At 55.3% G+C, this 17919-nt stretch overlaps 1 protein-coding gene across 2 annotated transcripts; it reads right to left on the bottom strand.

Moving 5' to 3' along the window:
• Window positions 1-345: 345 nt before the first annotated feature.
• Window positions 346-17267, bottom strand: LOC132649087 (uncharacterized). Of its 2 annotated transcripts, XM_060372206.1 has the most exons (4): window positions 17212-17267; window positions 12955-13104; window positions 12317-12666; window positions 8493-12099 (listed from the first exon to the last, which is right to left on the bottom strand). In XM_060372206.1, exons 2-4 carry the CDS (start codon window positions 13032-13034, stop codon window positions 11870-11872), a joined length of 660 nt encoding a protein of 219 aa, XP_060228189.1. In that variant the 5' UTR covers window positions 13035-13104; window positions 17212-17267; the 3' UTR covers window positions 8493-11869. The 2 variants fall into 2 exon arrangements, 1 of the variants encoding a protein (XP_060228189.1); XR_009587515.1 differs by lacking the exons at window positions 8493-12099; window positions 12317-12666 and adding an exon at window positions 346-490.
• Window positions 17268-17919: the final 652 nt, after the last annotated feature.

Raw genomic sequence — 17919 nt, 5'->3', positions numbered from 1 at the left:
AGGGTCAGTCTCTGAGGAACGAGCATTTACTTCCATGTGTGTCTCGTTTCCAAGATGAACTCAAAGCCACCTGCTTCGAGCAGCCTCATACGCGTTGGAGATTTGTGCTGGTGTGGCCTCCAGACTAGCTCTGCTTTCAAGTGTAAAAGTAGATGTTACGGAAGCCTTGAGCAGATCTATATTCTCTGGTGTGAGCGCCTCTAGATTGAATGACATTTGCCATTCATTTTCATCATGGAATTGAGGGGAAATGGATATAAGGGGGTTTGTGAAATAAAATAAAAAATTGAGCACTCTGTAGAGGAAAAATAATGAGACATAAAGTAAACATTCATTGCTCTTTTAAGAGGTCATTTGTGTTTATTGAAGCTCATGGTGAACACACAGGCTGTGGGAAGACACTGAAGGCGGCCAGAGTGATGCTCCATATTACAGAGAAAACACAAAGCGAGGAAACAGAAGAGCAGCCGAGATGTTCCCATTCCTCGAACTGAAAAGAGATTAGCACCACAAGCAACGTTATAGGCCGTTTGAATATTTTTCTTTTTCATTTTTTCCTACTCTGGAGCATTATGGATATTGTGCATGATTATGCTATGTTCTCGATTCATTATAAATTGCTTACAAATGGAGCAAAAATGTCTGCCTTTTTAATATATCACACATAGTATTTTAAAAGAATTTAGAGATGACAAGGATGTTTTATCTAAAATTACTTTTTATCCAACAAAAGATCTAGCTAGAGAAACAAACAAACACAGCATGGACATTACCATAAGGTCACCTAGGCCTTAAAATGGTCACAACCAGCATTGAAAGTGATAGTATTCAAAAATCATGACTAATATGTTACTTCAAAGACCCAGCCATTCACAAAAGGTGAGGCTAAATTTTCAATGACCTGCCTATGTGTTTGTTTATTTGGGGGCAGGGTCTCACTAAGCAGCCCAGGCAGTCCTAGAACTTGCTATGTAGACCAGACTGGCTTGGAGTCACAGACATTCACAGTCCTCTGCTTCCACAGTGCTGGCATTAAAGGCGTGTGCCACCATGCTTGGTAATCTGTTTTTAGAAAGTTTCTGAACATAAATCATGAAGACCTGGGAAATGCTCTCTCTCACACACACACATACGCACAGAGGCAGACAGACAGACAGAGGCAGACAGAGACAGACACAGAGAGACTGTCTCCTGGCAACCTTCTGCTTCATTTTTGAATGCAAAAGCATGTCACCTGTATTAGACACAGAAACTAGGAGCCGCTTAGTACAGTTATTTTCCTTCTAAATTTAGTTCTCTGAACTCTGCATACATTTGTGTCAGCAGATCTGTTTTATGATATGTATCAAGGTGGAGTCAGGGAGTCCTCATTCAAATATGTAGAAAAGCCAGACAGGCTTTTAGTCGTTTAAATATTGTTTCTGGTTTTTGTATGTTTCCTGTATCTGCCCCAACAGTAAGAAGGAGGAGATGGAAGTGAAACAATGCAATGTGATCTTTCTGTGACTCTGTAACAGTGACTCTGTTAGAATTTTTCCCACTCCTTCTAAAAAACAAAAACAAAAACAAAAAACCTAAAAAAACTGTTGGAAAAGTAGTAGCCCTCAAATTTGAACACATGGCATCACTGTGTAAGGAGCTGAGCAGTTACAGGGTTTTCCTCGGCTCTCTCACACCCAAATTTTGGAACTATGAACTACAGTAACCGGGTGATGGCGCCGTGTATTGAAAGGCCCCCGGGGAGGTCTAGTCAAAATATTTCCGGTCCCCCCAGAGACTGCAATACAAAGGCAAAGAGGGACGTGGTGAGAGGGTGAGTCGAAAGGAAAACTTCCCTTCCCTTCCCGGGCGAGGAGGGAGAAAGCGCCGGGCCAGGCAAGGGCAATCGTGTCCTCCTCTTCCAGGGCAAGCTGCACCGCACACCTTGCCTGGGAGCACTCCTCCCCAGCAAGAAGTCAAGATCAGGTTTGCGTCCGTGTCCGGACGCCCGCGGTTAATGGAAAGCCCACGCCCTCCCGACCGGAGGGGGCGTGTTTAATTGTCCATGCTCGCTCCCGGAGGCGCCGCACCGGTGCGGCTAACGGACGGGCGAGTGACGCGCGCGCAGTTTCTCCTCGGAGCCGAGCGACTGGCTCAGAGTGATGAGCGGACTCTGGTTTGAAAACACGTTTCCAGGCTGCGCGACGGAGTTGAAGCTCGAGGAGCCCGGGACGAGGTTTAGAGAGGAGAGAGGGACCGAGTTCCCTCCCTGGAGCTGGCAGCCTGCTCCCCGGCCCCGGTACGGTCCCGTCGCGGGCTGGCAACAGGGGGTCCGAGGGGACACCTCGCGGGCAGTGGCTTCCCCAGCCACGTGTCCTTCAGCCTCGCGTCCCCGCGAGGAGGCCCTCAAAATAGGCCAGACGGAGCGAGGGCTTGGCCGGGCGCCTCGGAAGCCAACAGTTGGAAACTCCCCCCCCAAAAAAAAATAGCCAGGCCAGAGGTGCCCCCCAGAACCTGCAGAGGAGGGGCGGGAGCCTCAGGCGCCCCCGCCCCCCGCCCCCGGGACAGAAGAGCACCTTCCGACCACGGACCGACCCCGCGTTCCAGTTAGAACAAGTTTCGAGCGAGGGTTGGGCCGGGGGTGGGGGGAGGGAGCCGCGGGCAGGGGGTCACGTGTGCGCGCCCCCACCCCCAAACCCCCGTCACCGCGGCCCCCCTCGCCTCCCCGGCTCGAGTTATGCCATCAAGCTAATATATTGTGACTGTTCTTCTCTCCTGTGACAAAGGCTCGCAGCTGCCTCCAAATCAATAGACGTCAAAGAAATATGAAAACAGTCGTGACACCAAAAAAAAAAAAAAAAAAAAAAAAAAAAACCAACTTTTCGCTCCCGCTCGCGAGCTGCGCGATCAAGCCACCGCGCTCCTGTTTCTCGGGGCCGCCGATTAATTTATCCCAAAGTTTAGTCCAAAAAGAAAAAAAAAATTTTTTTTTTTTATCCCGCTACCTTTTTTCCCAGCAGATCGCGCTACATCTGTCGGGTTTGTAATGTAATTTGTAATTACTGCCCTTCATGTGGTCCGGTGCCTTGAACCATCTTTAATTAAAAGCATAATTAAGGGAAGATCTAAAGAAAGACAATTACCAGATGGTCTTTTTTTTTTTTTTTAAGAGGCAGTAGTTGCTCAGACAGGGGCCCAGGGTCTGTCCCCCCTCGACTCTGGGCTTTGGGGGTGGGGGGCGGCGGCCGGATCCGCGCCTGCGCACTGCCGAGGCCTGGGCCGGCCGCGCACAGACCCCCCTCCTAGCCCCATGGCCCGGCCCTAGGGGCTCGGGGAGGCCGGGCTCAGAGGGGAGCGTGGCGCCCCGCGCTGTCCTCTCCCCGGGTTCGGAGCGTCCGCGGGGTGCCCGGGATGAGATGGAGGCGGGGACAACTTCCAAATTCGCCGAGCCCTCGCCCCCCACCCCACCCCACAGTCAAGGCCCACCCCGCTCGGCTGCAGACCCTGGGAAACAGCAGAGAGAGCTCGGGGGCGGGGGGGGGGGGGACGAGGGAGGATGGGAGGCAGGGGCCTGCCCCAGCGCGGGGCCGCGGCCTGGGGCAGGTGGGAGCCGAGGGGGACCTCCCCGCGAGGGGCCGGGACAGCGAGGCCAAGCTCACCTTCACCCGCGGCCTCGACGGGCGAGGCGGCCCGGGGCACAGGCTCTCCCGGCTCCCTGGGTCCGCGGGGCCCCGGGAACTGCCAGATCGAGGGCTGGGAGGTCGGGGGGCTTTGACCCCCTCTCCTCCTCCCTCCCGACCCGCACCCGCACCCACGGGGATAGCGCAGACGGGAGCCGAGATCTCTGCGTCTGCACCGCGTGGCCCGGGCGGCCAGCGCAAGGTACCAACACACACACACACACACACACACACACACGCACACACACATGTACACACACACGCACGCACACACACACACACACACTGCGGAGGGGATGTCATCCCGTGACTGCTCGGATCCAAAGTCGGGCGGCAGCGCATTGCAATCCTTTCAATTATCTTCCATCCATGTTCCCCGGGACACAAGTTGGCAAAGATTTTTTTTCTTCTTTTCCTTAAAGGGAAGTACATTCTCGCGGTTCCGTGGGTCCGTTTTCCAGACGGTTTGTGACTCCTGCTGCCTGAGTCGGTTTCGGCCTTTCTTCCCCGGCCTCGGAGTTCTCGGACGGGGACTCCTCCGGATGGGGAGAGCCCCGCCGGCCCCCGGGGACCTGGCGCGCGCGCCCTCGGGGTGGCTTTGGACGACCAACGGGCCCCCGGCTTGCTGGAGCTGGCGGTGCCTCGGGGTGGGGGGAGGGAGGGGACCCGCGTCGTCCCCCGTGTCCTCCCCGGCCCCGGAGCGGGGGTGGACACCGCGGAGCCTGCCTGGGCCCTCCCCGAGGCCAGCCGAGCGGAGGAGCACGTGCCGGACCCAGAAAAGCAGAAAGGCACCGCGCGCGCGGGGCTCCGGGCTCTCCGAGCCTCCGGGGAGGGCCGGCCCCCAGCGGCCCCCGCTCTCCTCCGCCCGGGGCTCGCTCCTCCCGTCCCCCCGTGGCCGGACACTGGCCCGTTGGCTCTGGTGACCTAGCCGCGAACGGAAGAGATCGGGAGCAGAGCCCTGCCCTCCCCTCCTGCGCTCTCAGGGAGAGGAAGGGTCGCCTCGTCAGCCCTGGTCCAGTCTCCCCGATTGAGACTCATCCCGATCTTTCCACTAATATCGCCTCTTGGCTTTATTATTATTATTATTATTATTATTATTATTATTATTGTACTCATTCGGAAGGAAATGAGCTCTTGCCTGGCAAATAGCACCCCGCACCTCGCTTCTCAGAGCTGAGCAGGGCCGGGGCCTGAACAGCCCCGCGGGCAGCTCCCGAGCTGCCGATATTATATTTGTGAAATGTCCTTTTGTGGAGGCTTTTAACACCTTATAACGAATCATTTGTTCCTTTCTCTTTAATTTTGATAGACAATTAGCCATCAGAGATACACACCAGTTGACTGTAGCGGAGCATTAAACTCGCCTTTATGTAACGCTAATTTAGCATAACTGCTTTGTTTAACGTTGCTATATAAGAATCAGGTTTTGTAGTTGTTGTGTTTTTTTTTTTTTTTAAGGTGTAATTTTATGTGGGGCTTCATTTCTTTTGGCCTGGTACACAGCAAGCCCTTTCCTCTTTGTGAGGCGTTCTGCTGGGGCCCAATGCCATTTCCCCGGTGCCCTAGCACCTGCAGGCTTGAGGGAGAAAAGGGAATTAGCATTGATATAGATTTAGTTGAAATGTAATCTCTTAAATCTGTCCAAGATTCAGAGAGATAATTACACTTTCACTGCCTTGCCAGGGGTCAGCGTCTCTGAGGACTTGAGGAGTTGATTTACTAACAATAGTGTTACATAAAAAAAAAAAAATGGCGATTGAGATTATAATGTTAATGGATGCGGTCGCTGGGGAATGCTGCCGCTTCCAACTAATTCCACGGAACTTCTTTTTCCTCCTCCCTTCGTCTTTGCAAGGAAGGAACCGGGGCTTTCGCGATGTTTAATTTGGTGCTGGCTCCAGAAGGTTAGGACTAGTCCTGGAGCCAGGGCTTGACCCGCGTGTGACGGTAGTGTCTGTATTGTGGCCTCCATAGCAAGGCTGGCCTCTCCCCAACGAGGACGGGAAAGGAGGCACCTCTCAGTGAGGCTTCCCTAGGACGCCCAGGCAGAAGACAGCACCCGGAGGAAGCCCAGGAAGTTCGAGGGGCTGGACAGGCCAAGCTCGCTGGCCTCGCGGGTTGGGCCAGGCTTGCGGCCTGAAGAAACACCCCACCAAGGCTGGATCTCTGTCTTCTCTGGCCCTGGAGCTCTTCCGACAAACCAAGACCAGGCCTTGCTCTTTACCCTCTTCTACAGCTCTGGCTGGTTTCTGCCCAGCAGCCTCAAACCTGGGGAGTTCAATTCCTCAGAGTTTTCATGCTAGCTGGAGTTGGGGAGTGGCCTGGGACCTGAGTTCAGAGAAGCACCAGAAAGTCCTGATTCCAGTCCTGGGTGAGGATGAGCTTTAAAGCCTCCTTTCCTCATAGCAGAGACGATTATGGAATTTACATCCCCTCCACACACTTGTCAAACTTCAGGTACAGAGGAAGCTGTCAGGCACCGGCAATCCTAGGGTCACACCAACTGGTTTACTCTGAGAGTTTGCTCTGAAGTTTTGCACCAGAGAAGTGTCACTTAAGTGTGTGGAGACCTCTAGTTATCCACCAAAGCACAGGTGGGCTTCTCTCTTACCACCCTCTCCAGCCATTGAAATGGTCCAAAATGCCCTGGCTGAACAGGACTCCCTGACTTTCTTGAATAGAAAGGATACAGCTGGGTTTGTGCCCTCCTCCAGTGCAGGACGGCTGAGAATCCAAAACCAAGGAGTATCCAGTGGCCTAGGTCTGTCCCCCCAGGGCCATGGCCATTGTTAATACGGCAGATTTTTGGGGGGTGGGGCCTAGAGACAGAGACAGAGAAAGGAAAGTGTGTGTGTGTGTGTGTGTGTGTGTGTGCTAGGATAGCAAAATACTTGAATCCAAGGAGACAACAGGGTTCAGCGTGCCAGGTCTGGACAGACTGCCTTGCCCAGCCAATCTTTCCACGTAGAAGCCTTGCTTCTTCGGGGTCTGTGGGAAGGGGGCTGTGTGGGCTGAAGAAGCCTCATCACGACTGAGCTCCATTGCGCATTCAGCCCCACAGACCAGACCAGCAGTCTTGGACCTCTGTTGCCCTCCCAGAGGTCCCTGTGCTCAAGCCCTCGGAGCTTGCAATGAGGAGGGGATCTCCTGTAATCCCGGTATGTTTACCTCAGTGTCCCCTTATCTTATATGTAACAGCAATCTATATGTTAATTGAAAACTTCTGAATTTAAAGAGGTTGTGACAAGTTATAATTTGTCCTGTCAATGCCTGGAATCCTTATTTATCTCTTTAGCTTGCCTCCTGCTTGCGCCTGTCAGCTAACAGCTTGCCTAACTCGTTGACTTCCTCACTCATGGCACGGAAATGACAAATGTGCTGTTTTATCCGTACAATTTATTTCATTATTGTTGCCAGCACGAAGCATCACAATCAATCATAAGGAAGTCCAGTTGGCAGGTGTCAATCTTGGTGTGTTTTTGTATGTCTCAGTCTATATTTAATCCAATTATAAGGGTCACGGAGTAAGTGCCAATCCTCTTGTTACAACTCACATCTTATTTAAGATTTAAAGTAAAAAAGTCAACTTGATCACATAGCCCTTTGGGGGGAAGGGAGGAGCACACTTGAAATGCCCCATCTCCATTCTTTTCACCCCCCCATTTAAATTATGAAGCCATCCTTTTATTTTTCATTAAAGAGTTGCAAAGAATTCAACTTTTATGAGAATTTGTGTGCAAATGAAGGCTCTCCTTATTTTGCTAAAGTAGACACAGCCTTAATGATGAGAGATCTTTCCGCTCATTGCCCATTCAAATACAATTGTAGATCGAAGCCGGCCTTGTCAGGTTGAGAAAAAGTGAATTTCTAACATCCAGGACGTGCCTGTCTACTTTCAGAGAATTGCATCCAATCACCCCCAGGGAATTCAGCTAATGTCTCCATCTCCACCCAGACAAGGGAGAGAAAGAAATCAAACATGGTATGGCAAACTGACTTCATATGAGAATGTTTAAAAGGAAAAAAGACAGCGGAATGTTCTTGAATTGATGGCAGCAGAGGTTTTCTTGGAGAAAGGAAACTGGAAGGATTGAATATATTTTTTAAAGGTTCAGCAGAACTTCTTACGGCGTGGCAGAACAGACAAGCACAGAGGCAGCTAAGCGAGGCGTCTCTTTGTATGAGAGCATGAAAATAATTGAATAGCACAGAAACTGCAAAATCATATATAATCGAGCCATTATGCAGTCCTTTAGACCAGGGTAAAGGAGTGGCAAATATTATCTTTGCTAAATATCCCCCTGTTTGATGCTTGAATTCACAAAATGTTCCTCCCATTTTGATTTAAAATAAAAATCCTGTTAGAACAAGTTTGCTGTTTAAAGGGGAGGGTGTAAAGAGAAGGGTAGGGGAAGAGAACCAAGAAATACATGCAATGCCCAGTTAATTTGATTGCTTAAGTGACCTTGACTTTGGTTGGGTTTGTACAGATATTTGAAATGACCTGCAATGAGACACAGAGGTTTTTTTTTTTTTTTCAATTATCTGTGGACATTTCTCTGCCCTTTTTACTTTTTGTGCTGAAAGATCTTTACGAAACCAATTTTATGAATTAGCTCCCTCCCCCCCACACACACTGAAATACTAGTCTTTAAGGCTAGAGGTTTTCAGTGAATTGTGGCCCAGGCTTAGTAAACAAAGACTGAAATATTTAAATGGGGGGGGAGGTGCTGTTTCTTCTTTTCTTTCTTTTTTCTTTTCTTCTTCTTCTTCTTCTTTTTTTTTTTTTTTTGTAAAGGTGTATTTTCAATGAAAAGGTAGATAAATGCCCATCCTGCAGTCTAGATCCAATAGGTGGGGCTCAGCCAATCCAGAAAGTGCTTTTATTTTATAAAGTAGTTAAAGGAAAGGGCCAGATGTGTCCATCTGGGAGGGGTGGGTGAGCCAGCTGTTCTTGGACAACAGGTCTTAGCTATAGTTCAAGACTGTGCATATTCTCTCTCTCTCTCTCTCTCTCTCTCTCTCTGTGTGTGTGTGAGTGTGTATGTGTGTGAGTGTGTGTGTGTGTGAACCTCCTTATCTATGTCCTTCCCCCGCCCATCCCTCTTGCCCCTCTCCACCCTGATTTTCATCCCCATCCTACTCTCCACCTCCTTTCCAATAGCTGGAGAGGAAGCGCCGGGCTCCCAGGGAGGGATGGACTAGAGCTGTTCCAGGAACCTTCACAGACTTGTGGCCACTATCTACTGGCAATCAAAGCCGCGTTGCTGTTGCCGAGAAACAGAACTTGGGATGGCTCCCCCATCCACAACCCCCATCCTCCAGCCCCAAGGCAGGAGAATTGAAATGTAGGCTAGCCTGGTACCAAGGAAACCTGGAAGAAAAGTTCCTTTCTGTCGCCCCACCTACAGCCTGCCTCAGGTAGCTCTCCGCTCTCGGAGAGTTAGAAGTTCTCTGTCAGGCCTCCACGCTGCCAGCAATGCCCCTCGGCCCCGGGGAAGTAAGGCCTAGTCCAGGAGGGGCAAGGCCCGAAAGGCCGGGCAACCCTTAGCGGAGTCTCAGGCACCAATGGTGAGGCTTCACCGTCACCCACCCCCCACCCCGCAGGGCCCGAGGCTTCTGGTAGGGTCTTCAGAGTTCGGAAAGGTGGGTGGCTACCCGGAGAACCAGGTTCAGGCTGTGGCTACGCGTACCAGGTGGCTCCCCCTGCGCCCGCTCTCTCTCTCCCAGCCTGCCTTCAGTGTGCCGGGGGCGAATGGAGAGCGGCTTCTGCGTTGGCCCGGAGCTCGGGAGGCCCAAGGTCTGGCCTCTCCTCCATCACCCGCGCTTTCACCCGGCCCTAACGCGCCCTTTATTGACAGACAGCTAGATAAGCTGGTGACGGCTGTGGCGTTTCCAGCTCCGCTCTTGAGCACCCTGCTGGGTTGCAGGGATCCACGCACGCTTAATGGCTCCAAACAAGTTTCACCAGCCCTCGCTGCAGCCTCCGGTGAGGACGAGGGGTGGGCGAAGAGCCTGGGACAGACACGGAGAAGCTGAGACAGCCTACTGCAGGCCCAGGGTTCACCGCTCACCCACACCCCAAGGCGGATGGTGGAACAGATAGAACCACAAGACATTCGAGGACCGGCCTGGGCCAGATTCTGGCTTGAAGCTACGGGGAAACTGGGTGTTAGGTGTCAGCGGGCCTGAAGAAAGCAGAGCAAAAGGCATCAACATCACTTTCCAAACTATTAGATCTCGCGGGACACTGGACCAGGCTAGAATGCAGGCCCACACTACCGTGGCTCTAGGGAGGCAGATTCTCTTGACTGAAGAGAGGAAGAACGGAAGGCTCTTGCAAATAAGAATATCCCATTGGGACCTCTCCAACATGATCCTTTTCTCCTTTTCTCCATAGCCAGACCTCCAGGCGCGATGCGCTCAGCAAGGCTTAGGAGGAAACAACAAACAAACAAACAAACAAACAAACAAAAACCGCCGAAAGCTGGCCAACTCCGAGGGAGCCGGCCAGCGAGCTGCACGGAGCTGACCTGGGCCCGTTTGCAAAGTTTCACACCTGTCCAGGTGTGCTGGGGGTGGAGCAAGAGCCTGGAGAGCTGGCACCCTCTGCGAGAGACTCTCCCTCCACCGCCCTCACCCGGCCAAGCTGGGCAGGTTCTGGCCCTCGGGCCTTCCTCCCGCTCCAGGGCTCTTCTCGTTCCAACAAGTGTATGCTTCGGTCCACCCCGGCCTTCTCTCCCAGGAGCTGCCTCGAGGCAGCTCCACGCCCATTCTCTTTCTCAGCCACCACCTCCTCCAGGGCCTCCCGCCCCTCCGGGCAGGACCTCGGGGGCAGGACCTCGGGTCGTTTCCAAACTCCAAACCCAAAGCAAGCCGAAGAGGGAGGAGATTGGAAGTTGAGAAGCCCCCTCCCCCCGCCCCGAGGGCGAACCGGCAGGAATCTCGACTTGGCTGTAAGGATCTATTTCAAGATAGACAGGCTTAGCAAAATCTTGGGTTCCACAGAGGGCGTGAGGACCACAGGACCGACATCCGGATGCTGCTGCCCCCAGCTTCTCGGGACACTCAGCATGGGGAAGGAGAATCTTAAACCTCCGAAGCTTCCATGCCCATGCGTTTGCCCCTCTATTCCACAAAGTCAACATTTAACCCCCAAGTCACAGATAAATACCATCATCTACATTTTCTACATGAATGGAGCTTTTCAGTCCCACCGGCGAGGGAAGCCGGAGCTCGCTGGCTCTGGGACTTCCCTGGGGGGGGGGGGGGGAGCCAACAGGCCTAGGTTTGGCCCAGTTTGGGAGATGTGTTGCCTCACCCGCTGCTGGATCCTCGACCTGTGCCCAGCTTGTGCCTGGAGGAAGCAAGGGCCAGGTAGGGTTAGCCACTGGTTCTGCTCGTGAGAAGAGCTTGCCAAAGGTCCCTTTGCCAAAGGCCACCTCGCGGTCCTCATCCTCCCTAGGGAACCTAGGGGAGGGGTTGGGGGGCTCACTTAGAGAGATAACCGACTAGCCTAAGGGCAGGGACCTCGGGACACCCGAGACTCAGGGCCAGCGTCTCCGCACGACCTGTTTACTTAGGGATGGGGTGGGGGGTGGGGGTGGTGACGCTGAGCCCCAAGGAGGACAACAGCAGCCAGAGGCAGGTCGGGCGCAGTGACCGGCCAGGCCAGGCCAGGCAGGACACTCGGGGATGGAGCAAGCCAGACTCCGGGTTGAACAAGAGGGAGGCTCCCGCCGCCGCCGCCGCCGCTGGGCCGGAGAGCTAATCCGCCCGAGCTGAACCCAAGTCCGGGCCGCCGTGACGTCACGCGCGCCCGGCGACCAATGAGGGCGGCGCTGGCGTGGCTCTTAAGGAAAGTTAGCGCCCGCCGGAGCACCCTCTTTTCTCATCAGTGACATTTAAACTCCGGGGCAGGTCCTCGCGTGGAACCCGGCTGTCAGATCGGCTCCCTTCTCTCCCCCCCCCACCCCCAGCCCCACCCCAACCACACACACACCCCGAAGAGCGGCCGAGAGACGTGCGGGAAGCGGCGCTGCCCGGCTCACCTGCTCCACCGAGCCCGGCTGCCAGGTAACCGTCCCGGCGACACCCGGCGACAGCCGGCGGGCAGCGGCGCCCCTTCCCGCTGCCCGCAACCAGGGTCCTCAGGTCTTCGAAGCCCTCCCTGAGCGGCCCCGGGCTTGACCTTTTTTTTTTTTTCCTTTTTAACGAGGGGGGCAGTTTCTGAGCGTGGGACGGCGGGAATGGGGGGGTGTCTCCGAGAAGCATGCTTTTATTGATTGATTTTTTTTCTTTGGAAAAGTGAGAAAACGCTCTGGTCTCCGGAGCGGACCTCCTGCTTGGTCCTGAGCTGGGGGTGATGTGGAGGAGGAGGAGGAGGAGGTGATGGTGGCGGAGGTGATGGTGCTGGTTCTGGGCTTTCTGTGGCTGCGGTCTAAAGAAATCGCCGAGGTGCTAAGAAAGCAGGCGGCGGGCGCGCAGTTTGCTACACGCCTTCCCACCCCCACCCCCCTCCCCGGTGCGACCGGCGACGCTCGCGCTGGGGGAAGCCACCAAGCCTCCCCGCACACGGTCCATCGGGGCGCCCCGCCGCCGCCGGAGGTCGGGCGAAGTTTCCCCGAGGGTGCGAGGCGTAGACGCATGTTCCGTACCGGGGTCAGAGACTTGGGGTTCGTTCCTCCCCGCCCCCGAAAGGAGCAAAAGCACGAAAGGATGCGCCCCCCGGAGCCGGGCGGCGCGCGCGGGGGCTCCGGCCGGCCGGCGCGGGATTTGAGCTTCCCTTCGGGAGACCCAGCAATTGGCGACTCTCGCCGAGCGAGGACGCGGGCTCGGGTTACTCGGGGAAGCTGCCAGCGCCGGACTCCGGGCCTCGGCGGCCACCGCGTGGGCTCCAGGGGCAAGCCGGCCTCCCGGCGCCCTGGAGAGGGGTTCCCAGCCGGAGCCTCGAAGGCCCAAACTTTGCCCAAGTTGAGTCAGGACAGCGGATCGCCTCAAACTCGGACTAAACAGGGTTGGGAAAAAAGTAATAATAAAAATCTGGCAGCCAGGCCCTAAGCTCAGGCTGGCTTAGCCGGGGGCACGGGCCCCCCACAGGAAAGTTTGCCCGGGGCCTGGGGCTCGCCCACTCCCACTCGTGCTCTGGGCGCCCTCTCTCTAGAGCTGCCGGAGGCCGCTTTGTACGGCCCGTCCGGATCCAAGGCACCTGTGACAGGTGACTTCCAGCGGAGCGAGGCCCCGGGCAAAGCCTCCCCTCACCGCCCCCCCCCCCCCGGCCGGCCGCGCACCTTACCTGGACGCGGGTGCCATCCGCCGCCAGTTCCTCTCCCCAGAGCCGAGCGCTGAGCAGGTTGGAGCTTCTCCTCCAGTCATAAATCAAACCCAGCCGGCCTCGGGCCTCCTCCCTCATTAGAGATGTTTATTGGAGATTGTGTTTATTCGGCTGTCATGGCGAGAAAATGCAGTGACATAATTACCTCTGACCAGAGCCCTCGCCCCGCGAGCCAGGGACCTCCTCTGCGGCGGCCTCACTCCGGTGCCCTCCTTGATCAGAGGGCAAATCGGATTGGCGTGTCTGTGTTCCCCCCCCCCCCAGACTTCGTATCGAGGACTTTACTAGTCAAATTTCTTCAGTGCCAGCGAGTTTATTTATTGTAGACTTCGAAAGGAAAACCAAAGAGAGTCCAGCTTCTTTCCGAGCAGAGAGAGAGAGAGAGAGAGAGAGAGAGAGAGAGAGAGAGAGAGAACTTTCTAGTGGCGCCTGGGCCAGACCCCGCTCCTGCCTGAAGGGGTGGCCAGACCTAGAAGGGTGTGTTCCGGTATTCGTGGCATTATTTATTGCTCCACTTTTCATTCTTTTCTTCTTTTCGGGAGGGATCTGGCTTCGGGGCTTTGAGCTCTCCCCGGTGGACCCTGGAGCCTTCCGCTGGAGCAACCAGCGCTTCATCCCCCATGCCTCTGTCCCTGACTAGTAAAGTCATCATCTGAGAGAGCGGGTTAGGAAATGATGAAAAAGCACCAAATTGTTCTCTACTTGAAAATACATTTTTTTTTCTTTTTGGAAGAGTGTGAGCTGACAAAAATATCTGGGATCCCAGCTTTTGATCCATTGCTCCTATTACCTCTGTTCTCCAGTCACCAATAAAACTCACATTGAGCTCCCTTAGTGCCTTGATTAACAGGCAGATTAACTCTTACTGGGGTTGGGAACAGATTGTCCCAATCAATGTCATTTTAAAAGCCCGTCCTGATGTGCTTAGTTTGATTCTGGCTGCTGGAGTTAGCCAGCTCTGACATTTGCTCTCTCCCTCCCAGTCTCAAAATCTGGAGCTCCAGGCCTGTACGCTTCTAGCTCCGGGACAAAACAAATTGTAGAGTCAGTCCCTGGCCTTTACGCTAGACAGCTGTTTAGGCTTGTTCTTTAGAGCGAGAGGACTAAGCTGGGCTTAGCTAGCTTTTCATTTAAAGCCGAACTCTTACCGCTTTAGTACAGAGGGGAAAGAGGGAAAGGAGAGTTGAAGAAATGTCCTGGGGTGAAGGAATGGAAAGAACTTTCCTAGACAACTTGTCTGCAAAAACCTCAAAAAACAAACAAACAAACAACAACAACAACAACAAAAAACGGTGGCATCTCCGAGTTTTCCATGCGTTCGGGACTTTGAACCTAGTTTCTAGCGAGACGACCTCGGGAAGAAGGGCCAAGACAGACTTGAAAGTTAACTCACCTCCTGCGAGAAATCTCACTGCTGGGACACCCATCTACACAACGCTGTTTTTCAGCATTTGGGGGGTGTGGGTGGAGGGGAAATGGGGGAAGAGAGAGACTGCCCGGTATGAGCATACGAGGAACCATCCCTAAAAGCGCCCAGATTCATGAACTATTTGGCAGGAGACTAGAAAATGCGTGGGCACCGTGGCTCTTTCAAGCCCAGCGTGGCCACAGCTTGGAGGCCGCCTGGCCTCTGCTGTACTGTTTGTTCTGGGCTTGGCTAGGCTAGCCGGTGAGCAGTATTCTGGCAGGTTGCTGGGGAAAGGAGAGAGAGAGAGAGAGAGAGAGAGAGAGAGAGAGAGAGAGAGAGAGAGAGAGAGAGCCCCAAGCCTGGGAGGTACCCCGAAACCTAGTGGCTAGGGTGGGAGGCCTTGGATTTTTCTGTGTGACCCTTTAACCTGGTTGCCAGCCCTGCGTTCCGTGGAACCCACTTTTCAGGGCCTGCTGCAGCTAGAGGACCTATTTGGGGTTCTTAAAAGTGTCTGGGGGGGTTGCTTGAGACTCTCCCCCTACAAAGAAAGGCACCCCCACCCTCCCCAGTGTGCCAGCACCGCACCTCAGCTTGGACGGGTCAAAACGGGAGTTTGGAGGTGTCGGGACAGGGAGTGAGCTAGGCTGCTTCTGAAGCTGGAAGGCGAAAGCACGTTCTCCGGAGAGCTGGGCACTCCTTTGCCTCGCCAGGGGCCGCTCTCGGGACGGAGACCTGATGCGGTGGGCAAGGGCAAGTGCCAGGGACTGTTGGGAGTGGGATGCTTAGGGGAGCCTCACGCCTGCGCCTCGGTATCGGCCAGAGAGGTTCGGAACCGAGCCCGGCAGACGGCGGCGATGCCCTCAGCGCCAGCCGCTCCCTCCACACCAGCAGCCTTTGGCTACCCCGAGTGGGACCACCGCGCGGGCCCGTGCGGGGCGACATCCCCACCAGCGGGAAGGGGGTCCCGGCCGCTCGCCAGAGGGGGAAACGGAGGGAAGGGGAGCGAAAAGTGGCGGCGGAAAGGCGGGAAACAAAAACAACAACAACAAAAACAACCGATGCGGACTTTGGCCAGCCTGTCCAGTCCCGAACCGGGGGAGAAGTGAGTGGGCCTCCCTCCGACGTGATGGGAGCCGCAGTGACAATGGCGACCCGCGCGTTGTCTCGATTTTCTGGTCGCCTTGCAACCTGGGTTCCTGTCTCCCTCTTCCTTCCCAGGTCTCATCCCCGCAGCTGGTGCTTGGCAGAAGGGGGGGGATCCACCAAGGGCAGGACAGCTCTCCCGTGCTCTTTGAAACTGACCCAGAGAGAGGCAGAGAGAGAGAGAGAGAGAGAGAGAGAGAGAGAGAGAGAGAGAGCCCCTGGCTCTCATCCCTCTCCTTCAACTTCAGAAAGTCTGCCTCTTTCTGTTCCTCAGCTCCCCTCCCTAAATATTGACACACTAGACGCAGCCAAGTCCTTTCTATTTCTCGTTTGTGAACTTTCCAAGAGTCCTACTCGGAGCCCCCACCCCCCATCCCCACCCAATGACGTCAGCGGCATTCACTGCGGGCTCCTAGCCTCTCCTGATTTTTTTTTTTTTTTTGTTAAAACTTTTCTCTGAGGTGAGGTGGGGGTTGTGGGTGGGAGAAGGAGCCGATTGAAAGAGCCAGTGCCCTGGGGGGAAATAGCAACAAGATTATGGCTGCCTCTTTCTTAGGCAAAGCTTAAGAGGGTGCTAATCCACTGGGCGCTAATTGAGAGGTTGTAAAAAATGATATTCGCCGCCTCCAGTTGGGACAGTCGCTGGACATTCGCCCCCCCCCCCATGCTTCTTTAATGCTTGCTTGAGATGTTTAAAAAAAGAGAGAGAGAGAGAGATTGAGAAAAGGAGAAAGAAGACTCCTCTGATCTGGAACCCGCATTCCAGGCCGGACTTCTCGGGATCCTCTGGAAGCCCCGGTCCTACGAAACCTCCTACGAGACCGCCTCCTAGGCCGTGGCGCCACGTCCTCAGCCTCCGGCCCGAGTTTCCTTCCAGCTCCGACCCAGCGCCCTCGGTCCTCGGGAAGGAGGCCAGCCCGTCACCTTCCCCAAGCCGAGGAGCTGAGCGGGTGTGCGAACCCACCTCCGGCCCGGGGAAACGAAGGCCTCTTCTGTCCCCGGACCTCTGCTGTGGCTCCTTGGGACCGTACCGCCGTGTCCCTGGCAGGGGCTAGGGTGGGAGGCCCACGCCGGGCTCCGAGGCAGCCTGCGGCTAGCTCCCACCTGCTTCCAACCCCCCAGGGGATTCGACCGCGGCCTGCCAGGGATCGAGCGCCTGAGCAGGCCTTGGCTGGACGCTGGCTCCTGGCTCTTTCCCCGAGTCAAAAGAACCGCAGGCTTCGCTGGTGGTTTTCAGCCTCCTTGCCTCAGCCTCTCCAACCCCACTAACCCTTCTCTGGGTCCCGAGTGTGGTCCGGATCTCAGACCTTCTGCTTCTGAGCAACAAGGCCCCGCGGGCTGCGAGGGAGAGCTCTGGACAGCACGGGACAAGGCGGCCGCCTGCTCCCCTGTCACCTAAACCACAGTCTCCGAGGGACGTCTTTGGAGTGTACTGAGGTGTAGCCTAATGTCCGGCATTCAACAAATGGACTTCTGGTGTGTGGTCAGAAGGGAAAAGCCATTTACTTACTTTCCTCGCCGGCTTTTTTTTTTTTTTTTTCCTGGCAACAGTTGAAGGGGAATTGGCTCCACGGACTGGGCCGACCCAAGAGAAGGGAGTCTTGGCGGGGACACAGAGGCACCGCACAAAGATAACCGGTTCCTCGCAAGGACCCACGTTGACTTACCAAGAAAGCCGGCCGGGGACACACACTCGCGGGAAGAGCTCTGCCAGCCTGAGCGAGACCCCACCCCCCACCCCCGGGCCGCCGCCGCCACCGCCTCCCCCTCCCCTCTCGCCTTCCCCTCCTCTCCGAGGGCCTGGAAAAGCAGCCGCACTTAGTCAACAAATGGCACGTGGGAGAAGTTGGAGAGTGTTTGGTGAGGACTCTTCAGAGCCTTTCACAAGAACCCTCTGTACACAAAGTAAGTGGCGTGTTTACTCGGGCCTCTGGCGTCCGCTCGCTCGGCTGAGCACCGGCGGCCTCGGGGAAGGCAGAAAGGAGAGAAGCCGAAGGCCAGGGCTGCGGGAGCCCAGCGGGGGAGTGGGCAGGCAGGCCTCGGGGCGAGCGCGGGCCTCGCCGAGCTCTCGGCCTGGCCCCCTTCAGGCCTAGGCATCGCCGTGCCACCATCGCCAGAGCGGGGCTGCAGGCATCTCCAGGGACGCTCCCGCCTCCTCCTCTCGGCCACTAAAGGCCAGGTGAGCCAGGGAGCCGCCACCGCTGTGTACTTTGCGTCCTGGGGCCAAAGCCGGGGCTAGGCTAGGGGTGGGAGGTCAGGGTGGACCGGCAGGCCGCTGTAACGTTGGTAGAAAAAAGAAAAAGAAGAAGAAGAAGAAGAAAAAGGACCTCTTCTTGATGATGAAACCTGCTACTTCCACGGGCTGGGAGCCCCTG

The sequence above is a fragment of the Meriones unguiculatus genome, chromosome 18, assembly GCF_030254825.1.
Source record: "Meriones unguiculatus strain TT.TT164.6M chromosome 18, Bangor_MerUng_6.1, whole genome shotgun sequence".
Taxonomy (NCBI): domain Eukaryota; kingdom Metazoa; phylum Chordata; class Mammalia; order Rodentia; family Muridae; genus Meriones; species Meriones unguiculatus.
The sequence above is the reverse complement of the archived record's forward strand: the minus strand, read 5'-3'. Positions and strand labels throughout refer to the sequence as shown.

Excerpts from the sequence above, each read along its gene's own strand:
- LOC132649087 (XM_060372206.1), bottom strand. The coding sequence starts at position 13,034 with ATGACTGGAGGAGAAGCTCCAACCTGCTCAGCGCTCGGCTCTGGGGAG. Across the intron at positions 12,667-12,954 it reads CGGATGGCACCCGCGTCCAG|TCCGAGTTTGAGGCGATCCG; the intron begins GTAAGGTGCGCG and ends AACCCTGTTTAG. Across the intron at positions 12,100-12,316 it reads ACCCCAAGTCTCTGACCCCG|ACCGCAGCCACAGAAAGCCC; the intron begins GTACGGAACATG and ends CGATTTCTTTAG.